This window comes from Vanessa atalanta, chromosome 15 (genome assembly GCF_905147765.1).
Source record: "Vanessa atalanta chromosome 15, ilVanAtal1.2, whole genome shotgun sequence".
In the NCBI taxonomy this organism is placed as follows: domain Eukaryota; kingdom Metazoa; phylum Arthropoda; class Insecta; order Lepidoptera; family Nymphalidae; genus Vanessa; species Vanessa atalanta.
This window is the reverse complement of record NC_061885.1, coordinates 4,968,141-4,982,446: the sequence shown is the minus strand read 5'-3', so window position 1 is coordinate 4,982,446 and position 14,306 is coordinate 4,968,141. Positions and strand designations below refer to the sequence as shown.

The 14,306-nt window shown below is 32.8% G+C and overlaps 3 protein-coding genes across 6 annotated transcripts in view; all 3 read left to right on the top strand.

Moving 5' to 3' along the window:
- Window positions 1-4,705, top strand: part of LOC125069101 (actin cytoskeleton-regulatory complex protein PAN1) — a 33,690-nt gene extending 28,985 nt beyond the window's left edge. For all 4 annotated transcript variants that reach the window (XM_047678465.1, XM_047678464.1, XM_047678463.1 and 1 more), the window contains one exon: window positions 82-4,705. In XM_047678465.1, coding sequence (XP_047534421.1) covers window positions 82-2,202 — 2,121 coding nt within the window. In that variant the 3' untranslated portion in view covers window positions 2,203-4,705. The remainder of the gene's footprint in view (window positions 1-81) is intronic.
- Window positions 4,706-6,983: 2,278 nt separating this feature from the next.
- Window positions 6,984-7,483, top strand: LOC125069346 (protein cornichon homolog 4). The gene has a single exon (XM_047678811.1). It carries the CDS (start codon window positions 7,010-7,012, stop codon window positions 7,481-7,483), a length of 474 nt encoding a protein of 157 aa, XP_047534767.1. The 5' UTR covers window positions 6,984-7,009.
- A 10-nt stretch (window positions 7,484-7,493) lies between these two features.
- LOC125069345 lies at window positions 7,494-11,140 on the top strand. Its single transcript, XM_047678810.1, has 4 exons — window positions 7,494-8,016; window positions 8,094-8,442; window positions 8,814-9,063; window positions 9,178-11,140. The coding sequence occupies exons 1-4, from the start codon at window positions 7,494-7,496 to the stop codon at window positions 9,475-9,477; spliced, it is 1,422 nt and encodes a 473-aa protein (XP_047534766.1). The 3' UTR covers window positions 9,478-11,140.
- Window positions 11,141-14,306: the final 3,166 nt, after the last annotated feature.

Sequence of the window (14,306 nt, the reverse complement as noted above, 5' to 3'; positions counted from 1 at the left end):
TTTTATATAATAATAATACTTCAATATTAGTATGAGTATTATAAAATATAAAACATTAATGGTTGTAACTTATATTTTCAGGAAAGCCATGTGGATCCAAGTTTGGCGGAGAAGCAAAGAATGCTTAAAAAGGCACGTTTGGCAGACCAATTGAATGATCAATTGTCGCATCGACCCGGGCCACTTGAACTCATAAAAAAAAATATACTCCATACAGAAGAAAACATTGAAACTGCTGTAAAAAGCGGCATTTTAGCTTTTAAAGCCACAAGCGAAGGCTCCTCCGGTCGGCCACAGCATCCATCGTCGTATTGCGGTCCTTCAGAGGAGGTATCGCCTTCGCCGTCGCCACCCTCTACACTTTCGCCGGTCAGCAGTACATCGTCTTCTCAGCATCCCGCACCCGGCAAAGATCCGACGAAACGTAAGAAAACAAAACAGAGTAAGCAGTTAAAGTCTCGTTTTAAGTTTCACGAGTACAAAGGTCCACCGAACGCCCAGAAGGCGTCGTCGCCTCCGGGATCAGTGGAGACGCCGTACAAGCTGCTCCTGCAACAGCAGCAGCTGCTACTGCAGCTCACGCTGCCCGCGTCGCCGGCGCCGTCCCCGGCCGCGTCCGACTCGTCCGACGCGCTGGGCGCGCCGCCGCCGCCGCCGCTGCCTCCCGCGGCCGCCTCCCTGCCCACCATCTCCTTGGCTCGCTTCGAAGACATGAAAGTGTCGGACCTGCGCGCGGAGTGCAAGAGGCGCAACCTTCGCGTGTCCGGGCCCAAACCGCAGTTGATCGACCGCTTGCGTCCTTATCTCTTAGAGATGCAGGAGGAGGCACCTAGGTCGCCCGTGTCCGTCGCTTCGCCGGAATCGAAGGCTGAATCGGAACCCTCCGAGGACATAGTGCAGTCGCAACGCCGACTTATAGAGGAGCTCGAGCGCCAACTCGAAGAGTCTAGGCAGCAACTCGAGGCGGTTAGACGAGAGGCTACCGGCGCGGCCGCTAGTGATCAGAGACGAAGGCTTATTCAGGCTCACTTGTGCGTCACACAGCTACGAGCAAAACTCGATGCATTACAACAGCATCCTGCACCTCCACCGCCTCCGCCCCGTTACGTTATTGCGGCTTCCGATGCCGCACCCGAACGGTTTCTTCGTCTTTTTACAGTCACTCCGCCGACCGCTACGGGTGAGGTCAGCGCTGATGTTACCTCGTCCAAGTCGGGAAATTCGGCGTATATTTTGAATGGTGTAAAAGTTGTGCCGATAGCTATCCTTCCTACGACACACTACGAGCCCGAACATACCATTCCCGTTCCACCTCCGCCGCCGCCGCCACCACCACCGTTGCCGCCGATATCGCATGCTGTGGTCGCCACTTCTATACACGATAGCGCCGAAGACAGTCAGATAATGGATGACGTCCTTGAAATACTTGTAGAAAATGGAGAACTTCCGCCCTCGGCAGTCGGAGATGTAACTCCGAACCATTCACTTGATGCTGGTTACCTCACTGGTTCTAGTGAGTTCACACCGACCGATGTACTTAGTGATGAAATACTTGGAGATTCTCACGTTCGCGATTCACTCGCAGCCGACGAGTTACAGAGAGAACTTAATGACATCGAGAACGAAATTATGAATCACGCGGATTTAAATTCGGTTAACAGTCGATTGGATGTCGATCATACAGTTACCGATATTGATTCGGATTTAAATGTCGATTTATTAGCAAATAGCGAATTTAATGCTAATTTCTGCAATTCGGATTCGACGTCTGACAACCATGACGACTTCTTCGGTAGATTGCTAGCCGGTGATACTCACGCCGCCATGGACATCGACGACGACGTACCCGAAAGAATGAGCATGACCCCGCTCACAAACGGAGACATTTTAGATCATACACGAACTGGCTTCGAAGACATGAACGATTTATCGTTACCATCATTACAAAACGAGGACACGCGTCACCATTCCTTCGACGAGCGTTCTTGCGAGTTCGATTTTAAAGATTTCGATCTAAGTTCAAATATGAACGTCGACAGCGACGCCTACGACTACATGAACCACGAGCTGATTCCGAACCTGTTCAGACGGGGCCACATGCCGCAGTGCGACCCGGTGCTGGGCGGCGTGCCGGCGCGCCCGGCGCCGCGGCCCGCGCTCAAGCACTATTCGTGGGACAAGATCGAGTTTGACGCCACCTGACCCGTGCTCGCCTGTCTATCGCATTGAAGTGACGCTCTCTAACGATACATACACTATGATCTCTCGATACAGCATATTGATGTAAGGCACACTCGTCTACGTGTTTTTTTCAAGTTTTCGTGCTCCCGATGTCGCCAATGAACTCTCGGCGTTTAGTATTTAGTTTAAAAAAGTAGAATTATTGAAAAGCTACTGGGTAGCGATTAATTTAAAAAACGCTAGTCTCGTGCAGTGACACGTTCTTCCAGGATGGTGACTTAGTAAGGACTAGACATAAACTTAGGCTTATTTCAGAAACACATAGTGTTCGCAGTGATGAGAGGATTGGACGTTATAATATTTGGTACTTAATATACGATTGTTTGTATTGCTAGTGGTTAAATTAGTTAAGTGATTTGTGTTTTATTTATTAGTGAGTGTTAAGCGTCAGTCACCAACACGTGTGTAGTGACATTCTTGGCTCACATATTTATGATAAATCCATTTATTTACTGAGGCATATCTACTTATGTATATAATGAAAGTTTAATAATAATACTCAACATAGTTGTGGATAACTGCATTCCGCCCGATGACTAAAACTTAGGGGAAAAAATTATCATAAGGGATACTCTGTGTGCTTATGAGATGGTTTCATCATCAAAGCTGTTTGACTTTTAATATGAAACACAATATAATGTTATGTTTTTGAACTATCTCATCTGCATGCGTTACTAATTTCCCAAATCAGTAAGTGACATTCCAGTCTTGTTGAATTGCAAATTGTCTTACACAGAAGGGAATCCAGAATTTAAAAGTCATTTCATAATAACTGATAAATGAGAGAGCAAAATGCATATTCACAAGTCATCGTCATGGGTGGGACCAGCTCGGGAACAATATTAGATATGAATCATTTAGTTAAAGTAGGGAGCCGTCTCCACACATATAAATCATATGCAAGCATTCCTAATTCATTGCTTATAAATTGTACCTACAACTTCCACTTATTGTTTAAGTTTATAGACCCTTCATAAGTTAGTGTGGTGTAAATGATTCAATAAAATGTTCTTTTACTAATTTGTTTAATATTTATTTTAATCTAAAAAAGTTATTATAAATATTGTATGAACGTAACATTCTTAAAAAAGTATCATTCCAGTGTATTGTCTAAAGCTTAGGATAGGTGCACCTTTATCTATAATAATTATTATTCTTAGACAATGTAAGGAATGTTTGCATAGGATTTTGTTATTTTATTTATTTATAGACCCTCATTAGAGTACCTTCGTATTTTATTTCGATTTTGTTCAGATGTATCAATTAGTTTTGCGTGTACTTGCATTCATTTAGTTTTTTCCGAACCGAAATGAAAATATTATATTATTATTCGTGAATCGGAATTGAATATGCCATTATTTGCATTTATATTTTTAATAATAAAAACCGATACCAACAACGAATATGGCTTCGCTGCCTCAATGTGCCAATGTTAATACTTTCAAATTAAAAAAAAATATTTTCCATGTAAGTAGTTTATTTTTTATAATGATAGTTTTCTTTCTTTCGCCAGTGGTGTGAATGTATGTTGGTGGGTAATATGTGATAGTACTTTAAGAAATAATATAATTTTAAAGTACATTCACATATGGTATGGTGCTATATTTGTAAGTTATTGTATTTAAATCTTATATGAGATGATTTTAAGCGAATATTAATTTGAGTCATTAAAAGCTAACAGAACAAAAAAAAAATTACGAAAACTTTCAACTTAAACATTGTAACGAAAATAAAACTTTGGAAATAACAACTAAAGTCATTCAAATGTTTTTATTGCTTTACTAAAATTAAGTAATATTCCATAATCTAAGTGAATTAAAACTAATTTTAATATAAATATTTGTTAAATTTAATTGCTCATCAAAATTGTACCTATCCATGTAACAAAATATTATTCTTGTAAGGAAAATGTTTCATACACGACCTAACGTAAACTTCCGTTAATTAAGTGTGTTTGTTTTATAAATTTTGGAGGTTCGTTTAAATTTGTATTTAACAAGAAGATATTAAGTGAGATTAAAGTTTTGATATATATGTATGTAATCTATCTGCATATTTGTTATTGTTGTAATTATTGTAGGAGAGTTTTAACATTTGTTTTCTAATAGTTTTTATTCCGAAGTGATATACAGTGCTAAATTTGAATAATTTTAGCGGTTTACATTAAAATAGTTATGGATAGTATAACTGGCTTCGTTATATTGCTTGTATTAACCGTACATATTGCGTATTCTCGTGTAATCTTCATAATTATATTTTATATCAATTACTCTATCATGTTAAGACATCTGACGATGTTGGCAGAGACAGACCCAATATTATAGTCATGTGATAAGATTGTATTGATTGTAGTGATTCTGTACATTTTAATAATTTTTTACCTTGCCGTATAATGAAGCCTTGTAAATAATTACCAAGCCTTTACTAGAAATAAGGAATTGTTGAAAAAAAGTTTTGACATAAATGTTGTTTTATTTATTGTTTTAACATTACAAAAAAACAATTGAAGCTGTAAATATATTAAAAAATCCTATAGGTATAAAACCTTGATTGCTAAATAATAATGACGTCATAATGAAAAGGAATGCATCGATAATAAATGCGAAATACAGAGACTAGATCTAAAATCATTACAAATTGCAAAATATTAAATTCTTAATATTTTTTCATGACATATGATAATATCATCGGCACACGATCCATGATATTATACATGTTTAAAGAAGCAAATATAGGTATTACCAGCGCACGCAAACTGAATATTCAAAACTTCTCAATTGGGATTTGGGACCTTTTGCTATCGGTGTTTCAACTCCTTACGCCATTGACTCACATGAGTACATATATATAAAGTCAATGCCTTAAGTTAAATAAAGGGACAATGCCATCATGCAGATATAGAAATTGTACCAATTGTAAAGGAATGTTATTTGTTAATTAATTGTTGATAGTTAATTGTACGGTGTATTTACATAAGCTGTATGTATCACTCTCGAAATTAATTAATAACGTTTTTCTTTATTGGTTAAGTTACGCAATTAATTAATGTTATAACAATGTTCCCGTTCTAGAGTATCCAAAAAAGACGCTTAACTTTCCCGCCAGGCGCCAATGTCAATGGTTTTTTTTTTATAATGTCGCCCGCTTCAAAAATCGTAGCGACAACAAAAGTATGACGCTAAAATATATAAAATAAAACTTCGCATTTATTCAATAGTTGTTTTAGGAATTTCGAAACCTATGACAGTTTTTGTTTTAATTTCATTTCATTGCAAACTGCAAGTCACTCATCTACATTTGCCGCCAAAATGATGAAACCTTTTTTAAATTAAATGTTTAATGTCAAACACTATACAGGTTTATTGGTAATTCGACGTATTCCCGTTAGGAGGTAATAGGGGTTACTATTTGCGACAATTTTAACCCCATACCATACTACAAAAGTGAACCATTTCTAAGTTATCAAGTTATTTAGCTTTTTTTAAATATGCTACTTCAAAAATTTATAAAAAAAAAGTATCAATTAAAATCTATTTTTTCTTCTACCACCGGTTTGGAATGGAGATATTACCGAGAATAACTGGCAAGAAATTTAGCAGTAATTTTTTTTTAAATTTGAAATATCAAGCAAAGTTTGAAATATCAAACAATAACTTTTTTATCGTTTTGTGTTGAATAATATTCTTTACTTATGAATGTATTGTTTTAAATTTTAAGATATTCTTAAATGTGAGTCTTAGAAGACTCTTTATTAATAAATAAAATGCTCTTCTAAAAGAGAGATTTTCTTGAGAATTGCATGATTATGATATAATTTCATAAAAAAATATTTTTTCGAACAAGGCCAATATTATATGGAAGTAGAATATAAGCGAGTTGATTCACCCTCTTAAATATAAGCAAGCTCTTGCAAGTTTTAAAAAATATAGTAAATTTTTTCTCATAAATAAATTTCGAATTATTACGCGGCTTACAGTAGAGTGAACTGGCAGATATGTCACGTAAGAAAAAACCGTTATGCCACTTTCGATGAATAGAAAGAGAAGGTTATCTCTTTCTCTCAGTCTCTTTCTATTATATTCGGTTTTATACAATTTTATTTACATTTATTTTTAGTATTTCTTTAATTAACACGGATTTTTTAATAAAAAATTCATTACTTGACATTTAATCATTCTCAAGCGTTGTTAATTTATTCCATTGTCTTTGTTATTTAATAAATATTACATAATATGTAGCGAAAGTAATTATTTCTTGAACTGTATTTCATATTAATATTTGAGTCCTAAATTTGAATTGTGGTTAAGACGTATAATATTTTTAATATTATATTTTATATTGTTGTAGTCCAAATGCGTGTATATTGTTTGGAAAATTGTATAGTAAATATTGGTTTAATCTCATAACACTTCAATCGTAGTAAGCAATACAAAATATTGATGTTTTTATAAGATTTAAAAACATTAGTATTTTGGTAATATTTCTATTAATTACAATATTAAAATTTCTTTACCTAGAATAACTGTTTTAATAATATTATCTATAAATATTGCCATCCCTAATCCCTATAGTCGAATTAGCAACACTCACGAAACATCTATTATTAACGTCATTTTATTATCTTTATCTTTGATAACTAAAAAAAACCTTAAAATGTATGGATATTTCATTTAAATCAATCTGAATGGTCGCCGCTTATGATAACAATTACTGTGGTATTCGAGTGACACTTGGTTTTTAAAAGAGCTCAGTAATAGCAAAAATAGTGATGATATTGGCTGAAACTTTTTTGTTTTTTTTAGCTCTGATCGATAACGGTGCTATATTATTTCTTTTAGTTTACTATATAATAACATTATCTGATTTAGAATGCGATTATTTGAATGCCCAAGAGTGCTGCGATAGACTAAATTATTGGTTACTACCAAAATATATCGCTCATTCGTTTATTACTATTTTGTTACTACTCCATGGTCATGTCATTCTATTTTTATTTAATTTGCCCATGTTTATTTATTTAACGTTCGAATATTTTACGATACCGCAAGGAAATTTAGGTGCATATGATCCTGCTGAAATTCATAACAGAGGTCAACTTAAAAAACATCTTAGGGATGTTATGATCTACATTGGATACTACTTGCTATTTTTCTTTATTTATTTGTATTGTTTTATTTTGGCCTTGTTAAAAGGAGATCCTATTCGTCGTGGTAGTGATGACGAGATTGTGACGGAAATTTAACAAAACAGACATGTCCGCCAACTCCCAGAACGTTACATACTCGGGATCGGGGGAGCAGGACCATGAAAATACTGAAGGTGCAGTGACTGAAGTTATGAGTGCTAAATGTGTTAAAGTACCACTGGACGAGCATATTTTTGCACTGATTAACAAAAATAATCTTGTCAGACAAGAAGAACCTTTAAAGTGTAGTAGTAATTTAATAGACAAAGTGATTCTAAACTATATCATTGTGAAGGAAATACTTAGTAATCTATCATGGCAAGACAAGCTGCTCTGTGAACTGGTTTGCACTACGTGGAATTCTGCTGTGCAAACATTAAGGAGAGAGCAATTAGGTCCTGGCGATTTTGTAACAGACTTTCGAACTCATTCTTTAACATGTGGAACTGTCTACAAGCAATCTGGAAAATTCCACAATAATCCTATGGTGGTTATGGCATTTGTTAATACATCTGGATTTAATATGTCCTGTCAGTGTAAGTTAATAAAACCAAGTCCATGTCTTCGTCCATGTAAAAAGGAACATTGTTGTAAGTTGAAAATATGTATTTTTAAATTTAAATTATACTTTCATTTTTTTTTTCATTCATTAACAACTGTTTTTCAGTGATTGATGTGGTACATAAAATCAGCTGTGCTCCGAAGGACTGTATGAATATTATAAGATCAGATTATATTACATATATGCCTCTGCCACAGTCTGTGACATTTGAACATACACTTACAAACCTAAAATCACATCCATTCATTGGGGGATTATACATTCCGGTAATACCCGATGTAAAGTTTCATACAATAAACTTGAAGTCAAATGGTAATATGCAAGATGACTTCTATAATACTGTGGATGAAATAGCAAAAGAGAGAACCTTTAAGGGTGTCCTTGTATATGTTACCGATAAGTATCTATTGAGATCTGTTGAGGATATTGTATTTTTAAATTATTTAAAGGATGTGTAAGTATTATGTTTTTTTATTCCCAGACTGATAAATGTCAGGGATAAATATTTCATAATTTTCTATTTTTCTTTATTTAACATTTCAATTATTATTGTAATGTCGAAAACGGTTGTTTATGGCTAAACTAAATTTGTATAAAATAAAATTGTAACATAACAGATTTGTTTCGATTTATAAATAATGTATTATCAGATTTGGAATCACTATTAGTGGATAAACTAAAAATGACATTTATAAATTAATTTGTATTAAAAAAAAAAAGTTTAATAACTTAGTTTTATTTTGGCAATCAAACTTTACTCATTTCCAATTTGTATATTAAAAAAAGCATATGTGTTTCATTGAAATTGGATGTTAATTCTTTTAGGCAACCCAATGTACCTTATGCTTTAGGGGGCTGTATCATTGAGGATACAATATTTGAACAGAGGGATATTGATGGAATTGTGGACGCTGTTAATAAAGGGAATGATTTTATTAGTGAAAATTTGATCTCAATTGGTTTATTTACTATCCCAAAAGAATCTCCATGCAATGAGTATAATTTTGATATGTATTCATTCATTCTTGAATCATCAGACTGGACAAAGGCTAAAATACAGCAGGCTATTAATGAGGTAAGCACAGAACTTTATTGTTGTGTACAGGCATGATAACTATTTTTAAATCTGTATGGTATAACAGACTATCTTTATTATCTTTCTTTATTAAAATATTTATTTTTTCTACAGTTCTCAAAGAAAGTTCCAAAATTTGAGTACAGCGTTGTAATCAAACTCTCTTGTGTGGGTCGGGATCAGAAACATAAATGGGAACAAGAATGTTTCCGAGCAGTTTTCCCGAACACGAGAATTATTGGATGTTTTGGAAATGGTGAAATAGGTGTAAACCATCCAACAAGGCCTCCACCAGTAGTACCAACAAACTGTGTTAAGAGACATCGACGTGACTCAGGACCACAGTTTGGTATTGTATATTCTTATTCTACAGTGTTTGTATATATTGGATGGGGAAAAATGACTCTCCCATAAGAGGTGAGGCCCCATAATTTACGTAATGTATAGAATTAGTGTGTATAGGTAATAAGTGGTATTGGCTTAATGAATTTGCTGAGCATTTTTCATTAAAACTCGGAATTTGTCATTTTTTTCATCATATGGAGTTCTAAGTACAAGCAAAAACTTGTCTCAAAGTCACCTCACATTTGAGGACAAAGGTTTCATTTTGTTGAATAAGTGTAATAATATTTATGTAGAGTTAAGAACAATATTAGTAACAATGGGCATGTACAATATATTCGTAAAAAAAATTGTGATGTCAATGTCAAACGAATTTCACGCAGTCAGATTTTTTTTTTCAATTTGCTATAGGAAAAAATAGAGTCAGCCATATTTAGAATATTTGCATTATGTATTATGTAAAATGATTTATAGTATATGTATAATAATGTATTGTTGTAAGCATTATTGTATTATGTGAACAAAACATTAAGTGTGAGTGCGTTTAACTAATAGCTATTCTAATCAATGTCGTTTTATCTCTAAACATGTTTAATTTATAAATAAAAATGTCAAACAAATTAATGTCCGACGAATGCCTCTCGTCCATTTTCACGAATGTACTTAAATAATTTAAGTATCACTTTTACAAACGGTTTTCTTACACTTTAGAAGTCTTTCTATATATTTTTTTTTTACTAAATATCAATTTTTTTATGTTAAAATGTAAAGTTTTAATAATTTTTTTCAAAAGTTTGCCGCACCTGCAAAACGTGCTGTGTGCACGCATAATAGCAAAGAAGACAAGAAACCGCAGATTTCATAGTCAACTTCGTCGTAATTTTTATGAATCAATATAAACAATTGTAGTTACATTTTACATAGGACAAAAATAACTATAATTTCTATGCTAATGTTGGGCAATGCTATAAACTTTGCCGGCTTTAAGATGGACAGGATCTTATAACATAATACATTAATGTACTGAACATCAAGATAACTCAGCTAGTAGCAGCAATTTTAATGTCATAGTTATTCACTCTATTCCGCAAAAGTGTCATACTTCTATCATCAACGTCATAATAAATAACGGGGAACGAGCCAACAGATGCGAATAAGGCAGGGACGGTCGTTTTAAATAAACAAATTTACATTGTTCGTATTATACTATATGAAAACGCTTCTTAGCGGTTGCATTCATTAATCTTTATATATTACAACATCGAATCTAAACTTCTATTTTATTCCTAAAGATTAAGTAGGTATAGCATGTTTGGAGGTGAAATGTTATTTACTCTATTAACATATTAAGCTACTTTATAATATATGTGTATAGTACATAAGATTACTTATTAAAACAAACTCTGTATTAGTTTTAAATTCGAAATTTATAAGATATCAGATTCATGTGATTCCAAAAAACCAGACTAAAATAGAATGAAATTTACAAATAAAAAATAATTCTGAGTAATTTATATAGACATAATATAGTGTAATTGTTCACGTTGTTACACGGTTAAACGGCAAGGGCTACTAATAAATTAATAATTGTTTAATTATTGTTGTTTTAACTTTAAATATAACTGGTGCATTTAAATTGTTTTTGTCTATAATATAAAAAGTAAATTGTTGTAACATTTTAACATCTATTTTACAATGACTGTAAGACGAATAAATAACTTATGTACATACAAAAGACGTTTTTTTATTCGTTGATTTACCTTTTTAGTAGTGTTTATGTTTGCAACAATAATCGCAGTCTCAATTTCTACTATGGAGTATACACTTTGGGGGCACTTCTCCTTACCTATACAGGTAAGGAGAAGTGCCCCCAAAATTTATCAAATTTAGAACGTGCTTTTCTGAATCGGGGAACAAAATTAGAAAAAGTAATTAGACTTTATTAGACAATTTATAAATTCCAATTAATAAAGGCCTACATCTTAATTTCAAGTTATACGTTTAGCTACAGTAGCGCCATCAAAGTGGTTTCAAATCTCGTTACAAGTTGGGAAACCTTGTTGCGGCACGAAATGTACAACTTCTTTTGCGAGGGTGCCGTTTTTTAAAATTTGAGTGTCGCCGGTCAATTGATGTGTAGACTCCAACTCCTTTATCCCTACACTCCACAGATGCTCGTGATAGACTCGAAGACGTCTAAGTAAAGTTTATTTGGCGCCTGCGATACTGGAAAGGCAATTGGCGAAAACGTAAATAATGGCCTTTACCAAACCACATGAGGGTTTAGAACATATTCAAAAAACGTACTTGCAGTGGAAAGGTTCTAACAATTGAGCAATTCAATTGCAATAATAAATATTGTAACTCTTAATTAGAAATATATCGATGAAAAATGTATATCGATCAAAAATACAACCATCTCAATCTGAGCTCTTAAAATTAGATGATTTTTCTTTTGTATGTACCAAAATTAATTTCCAAAATCCAGACTTTCTTTATTATTTCTATACAACCGTGTTTGAGTTGTCGAATTCCACACTAAAACCAAATTTCAACTGTTTTCGTTTAGGAGATCCTAGGAATTTTTATCGGATGTACGAAAATCTAAACTATAGAACTATCATTTAATTTAAAAATAAAATAAGATTACTCTTTAAGGTAATTCGAATTACTTCATCAAAATCATATATGGGATACTTCAGACTATAGCCTTTTCCAATCACAAGAGCATTTAGGCAAATAAATAATCGCGATATGATTTGTCACCTTGAATGTCTAATATATCTATTATGGTACCGCGAAAAATCAACGCTTCCATGTTGGCAAGTTGCTATCGGAACTTTGGAAATACATATAACGAAATGGGGACATATGTAAGTAGTTAAGTGTAACAGTGTCGTTTGATGACAAAAGCAAGAATAATAGCTAAAATGTATTATCATAACCTTTATTTATTAAGTTTAAACCAAAACTTATAGACGACAACTTGATATGACATGACACAAAAATCATAAATCTTATTTCAGGGTCTATTGAATCGCAATTTGATAAACGTAAGCATTTATTTAAATAATAATACATTTCAATAGTTAGCATACAGTTACGAATAAATAAAATGAAATTGTATGTAAACTGGTGCAACAAACGGTGTCTTAAACAATAACGAACGCAGTCCCGACTTCGTTAGCTGATATTTTTTGAATTAGCTTGCAATTGCGTGCACGGTATGATGCACCATGCAATGTTGTGTAGATATTTTTCTTCAGATAAACGAATCTGATATATATCATGAGAAAAATCGCATCGCATGATTATAATAACCATTCAAATTATTTTTACCACCACCTTATTATTATATAAATTACTTTTATGCATTTATAACAGTTTCTTTAAATTAAATTGGGTTAATACTTTATTGGTTTTACAGATACACAAAACAGATTAGCACTTTAACTTCTTGCTTGCGACAAAGCGATGAAATATATAGATATAGGTTGTAGTAGAGTTGAGCCTGTATCTAAACGTTAAAACTTAAAATTGTTACCTATAGTTACACATAAAATGTTATGTAGGTATTTAATTAAATATTAAAGAGTTTACTTAATGTAAAATAAACGCTATTAAAATTATTTTATTTTACCGTAGTGTAGATGTATATTTATATTATACAGTCTACTCTATACACAAATAATAATTAGTCTTTTAACGTGGCTTTTCTTATAAAATCTGTATATTTTTAGAGACATAGTTTTTAGAAGCATTTTTAATGTTACTTACTTTTTCCATATTAATGCAATATCATCTAAAATGTAAAGTTTTAATAATTTTTTTCAAAAGTTTGCCGCACCTGCAAAACGTGCTGTGTGCACGCATAATAGCAAAGAAGACAAGAAACCGCAGATTTCATAGTCAACTTCGTCGTAATTTTTATGAATCAATATAAACAATTGTAGTTACATTTTACATAGGACAAAAATAACTATAATTTCTATGCTAATGTTGGGCAATGCTATAAACTTTGCCGGCTTTAAGATGGACAGGATCTTATAACATAATACATTAATGTACTGAACATCAAGATAACTCAGCTAGTAGCAGCAATTTTAATGTCATAGTTATTCACTCTATTCCGCAAAAGTGTCATACTTCTATCATCAACGTCATAATAAATAACGGGGAACGAGCCAACAGATGCGAATAAGGCAGGGACGGTCGTTTTAAATAAACAAATTTACATTGTTCGTATTATACTATATGAAAACGCTTCTTAGCGGTTGCATTCATTAATCTTTATATATTACAACATCGAATCTAAACTTCTATTTTATTCCTAAAGATTAAGTAGGTATAGCATGTTTGGAGGTGAAATGTTATTTACTCTATTAACATATTAAGCTACTTTATAATATATGTGTATAGTACATAAGATTACTTATTAAAACAAACTCTGTATTAGTTTTAAATTCGAAATTTATAAGATATCAGATTCATGTGATTCCAAAAAACCAGACTAAAATAGAATGAAATTTACAAATAAAAAATAATTCTGAGTAATTTATATAGACATAATATAGTGTAATTGTTCACGTTGTTACACGGTTAAACGGCAAGGGCTACTAATAAATTAATAATTGTTTAATTATTGTTGTTTTAACTTTAAATATAACTGGTGCATTTAAATTGTTTTTGTCTATAATATAAAAAGTAAATTGTTGTAACATTTTAACATCTATTTTACAATGACTGTAAGACGAATAAATAACTTATGTACATACAAAAGACGTTTTTTTATTCGTTGATTTACCTTTTTAGTAGTGTTTATGTTTGCAACAATAATCGCAGTCTCAATTTCTACTATGGAGTATACACTTTGGGGGCACTTCTCCTTACCTATACAGGTA

Coding starts and splice junctions, on each gene's coding strand:
- LOC125069346 (XM_047678811.1), top strand. CDS start 7,010: ATGATATTGGCTGAAACTTTTTTGTTTTTTTTAGCTCTGATCGATAAC.
- LOC125069345 (XM_047678810.1), top strand. CDS start 7,494: ATGTCCGCCAACTCCCAGAACGTTACATACTCGGGATCGGGGGAGCAG. Junction 8,017..8,093: donor ATGTAAAAAGGAACATTGTT/GTAAGTTGAAAA, acceptor ACTGTTTTTCAG/TGATTGATGTGGTACATAAA. Junction 9,064..9,177: donor TACAGCAGGCTATTAATGAG/GTAAGCACAGAA, acceptor TTTTTTCTACAG/TTCTCAAAGAAAGTTCCAAA.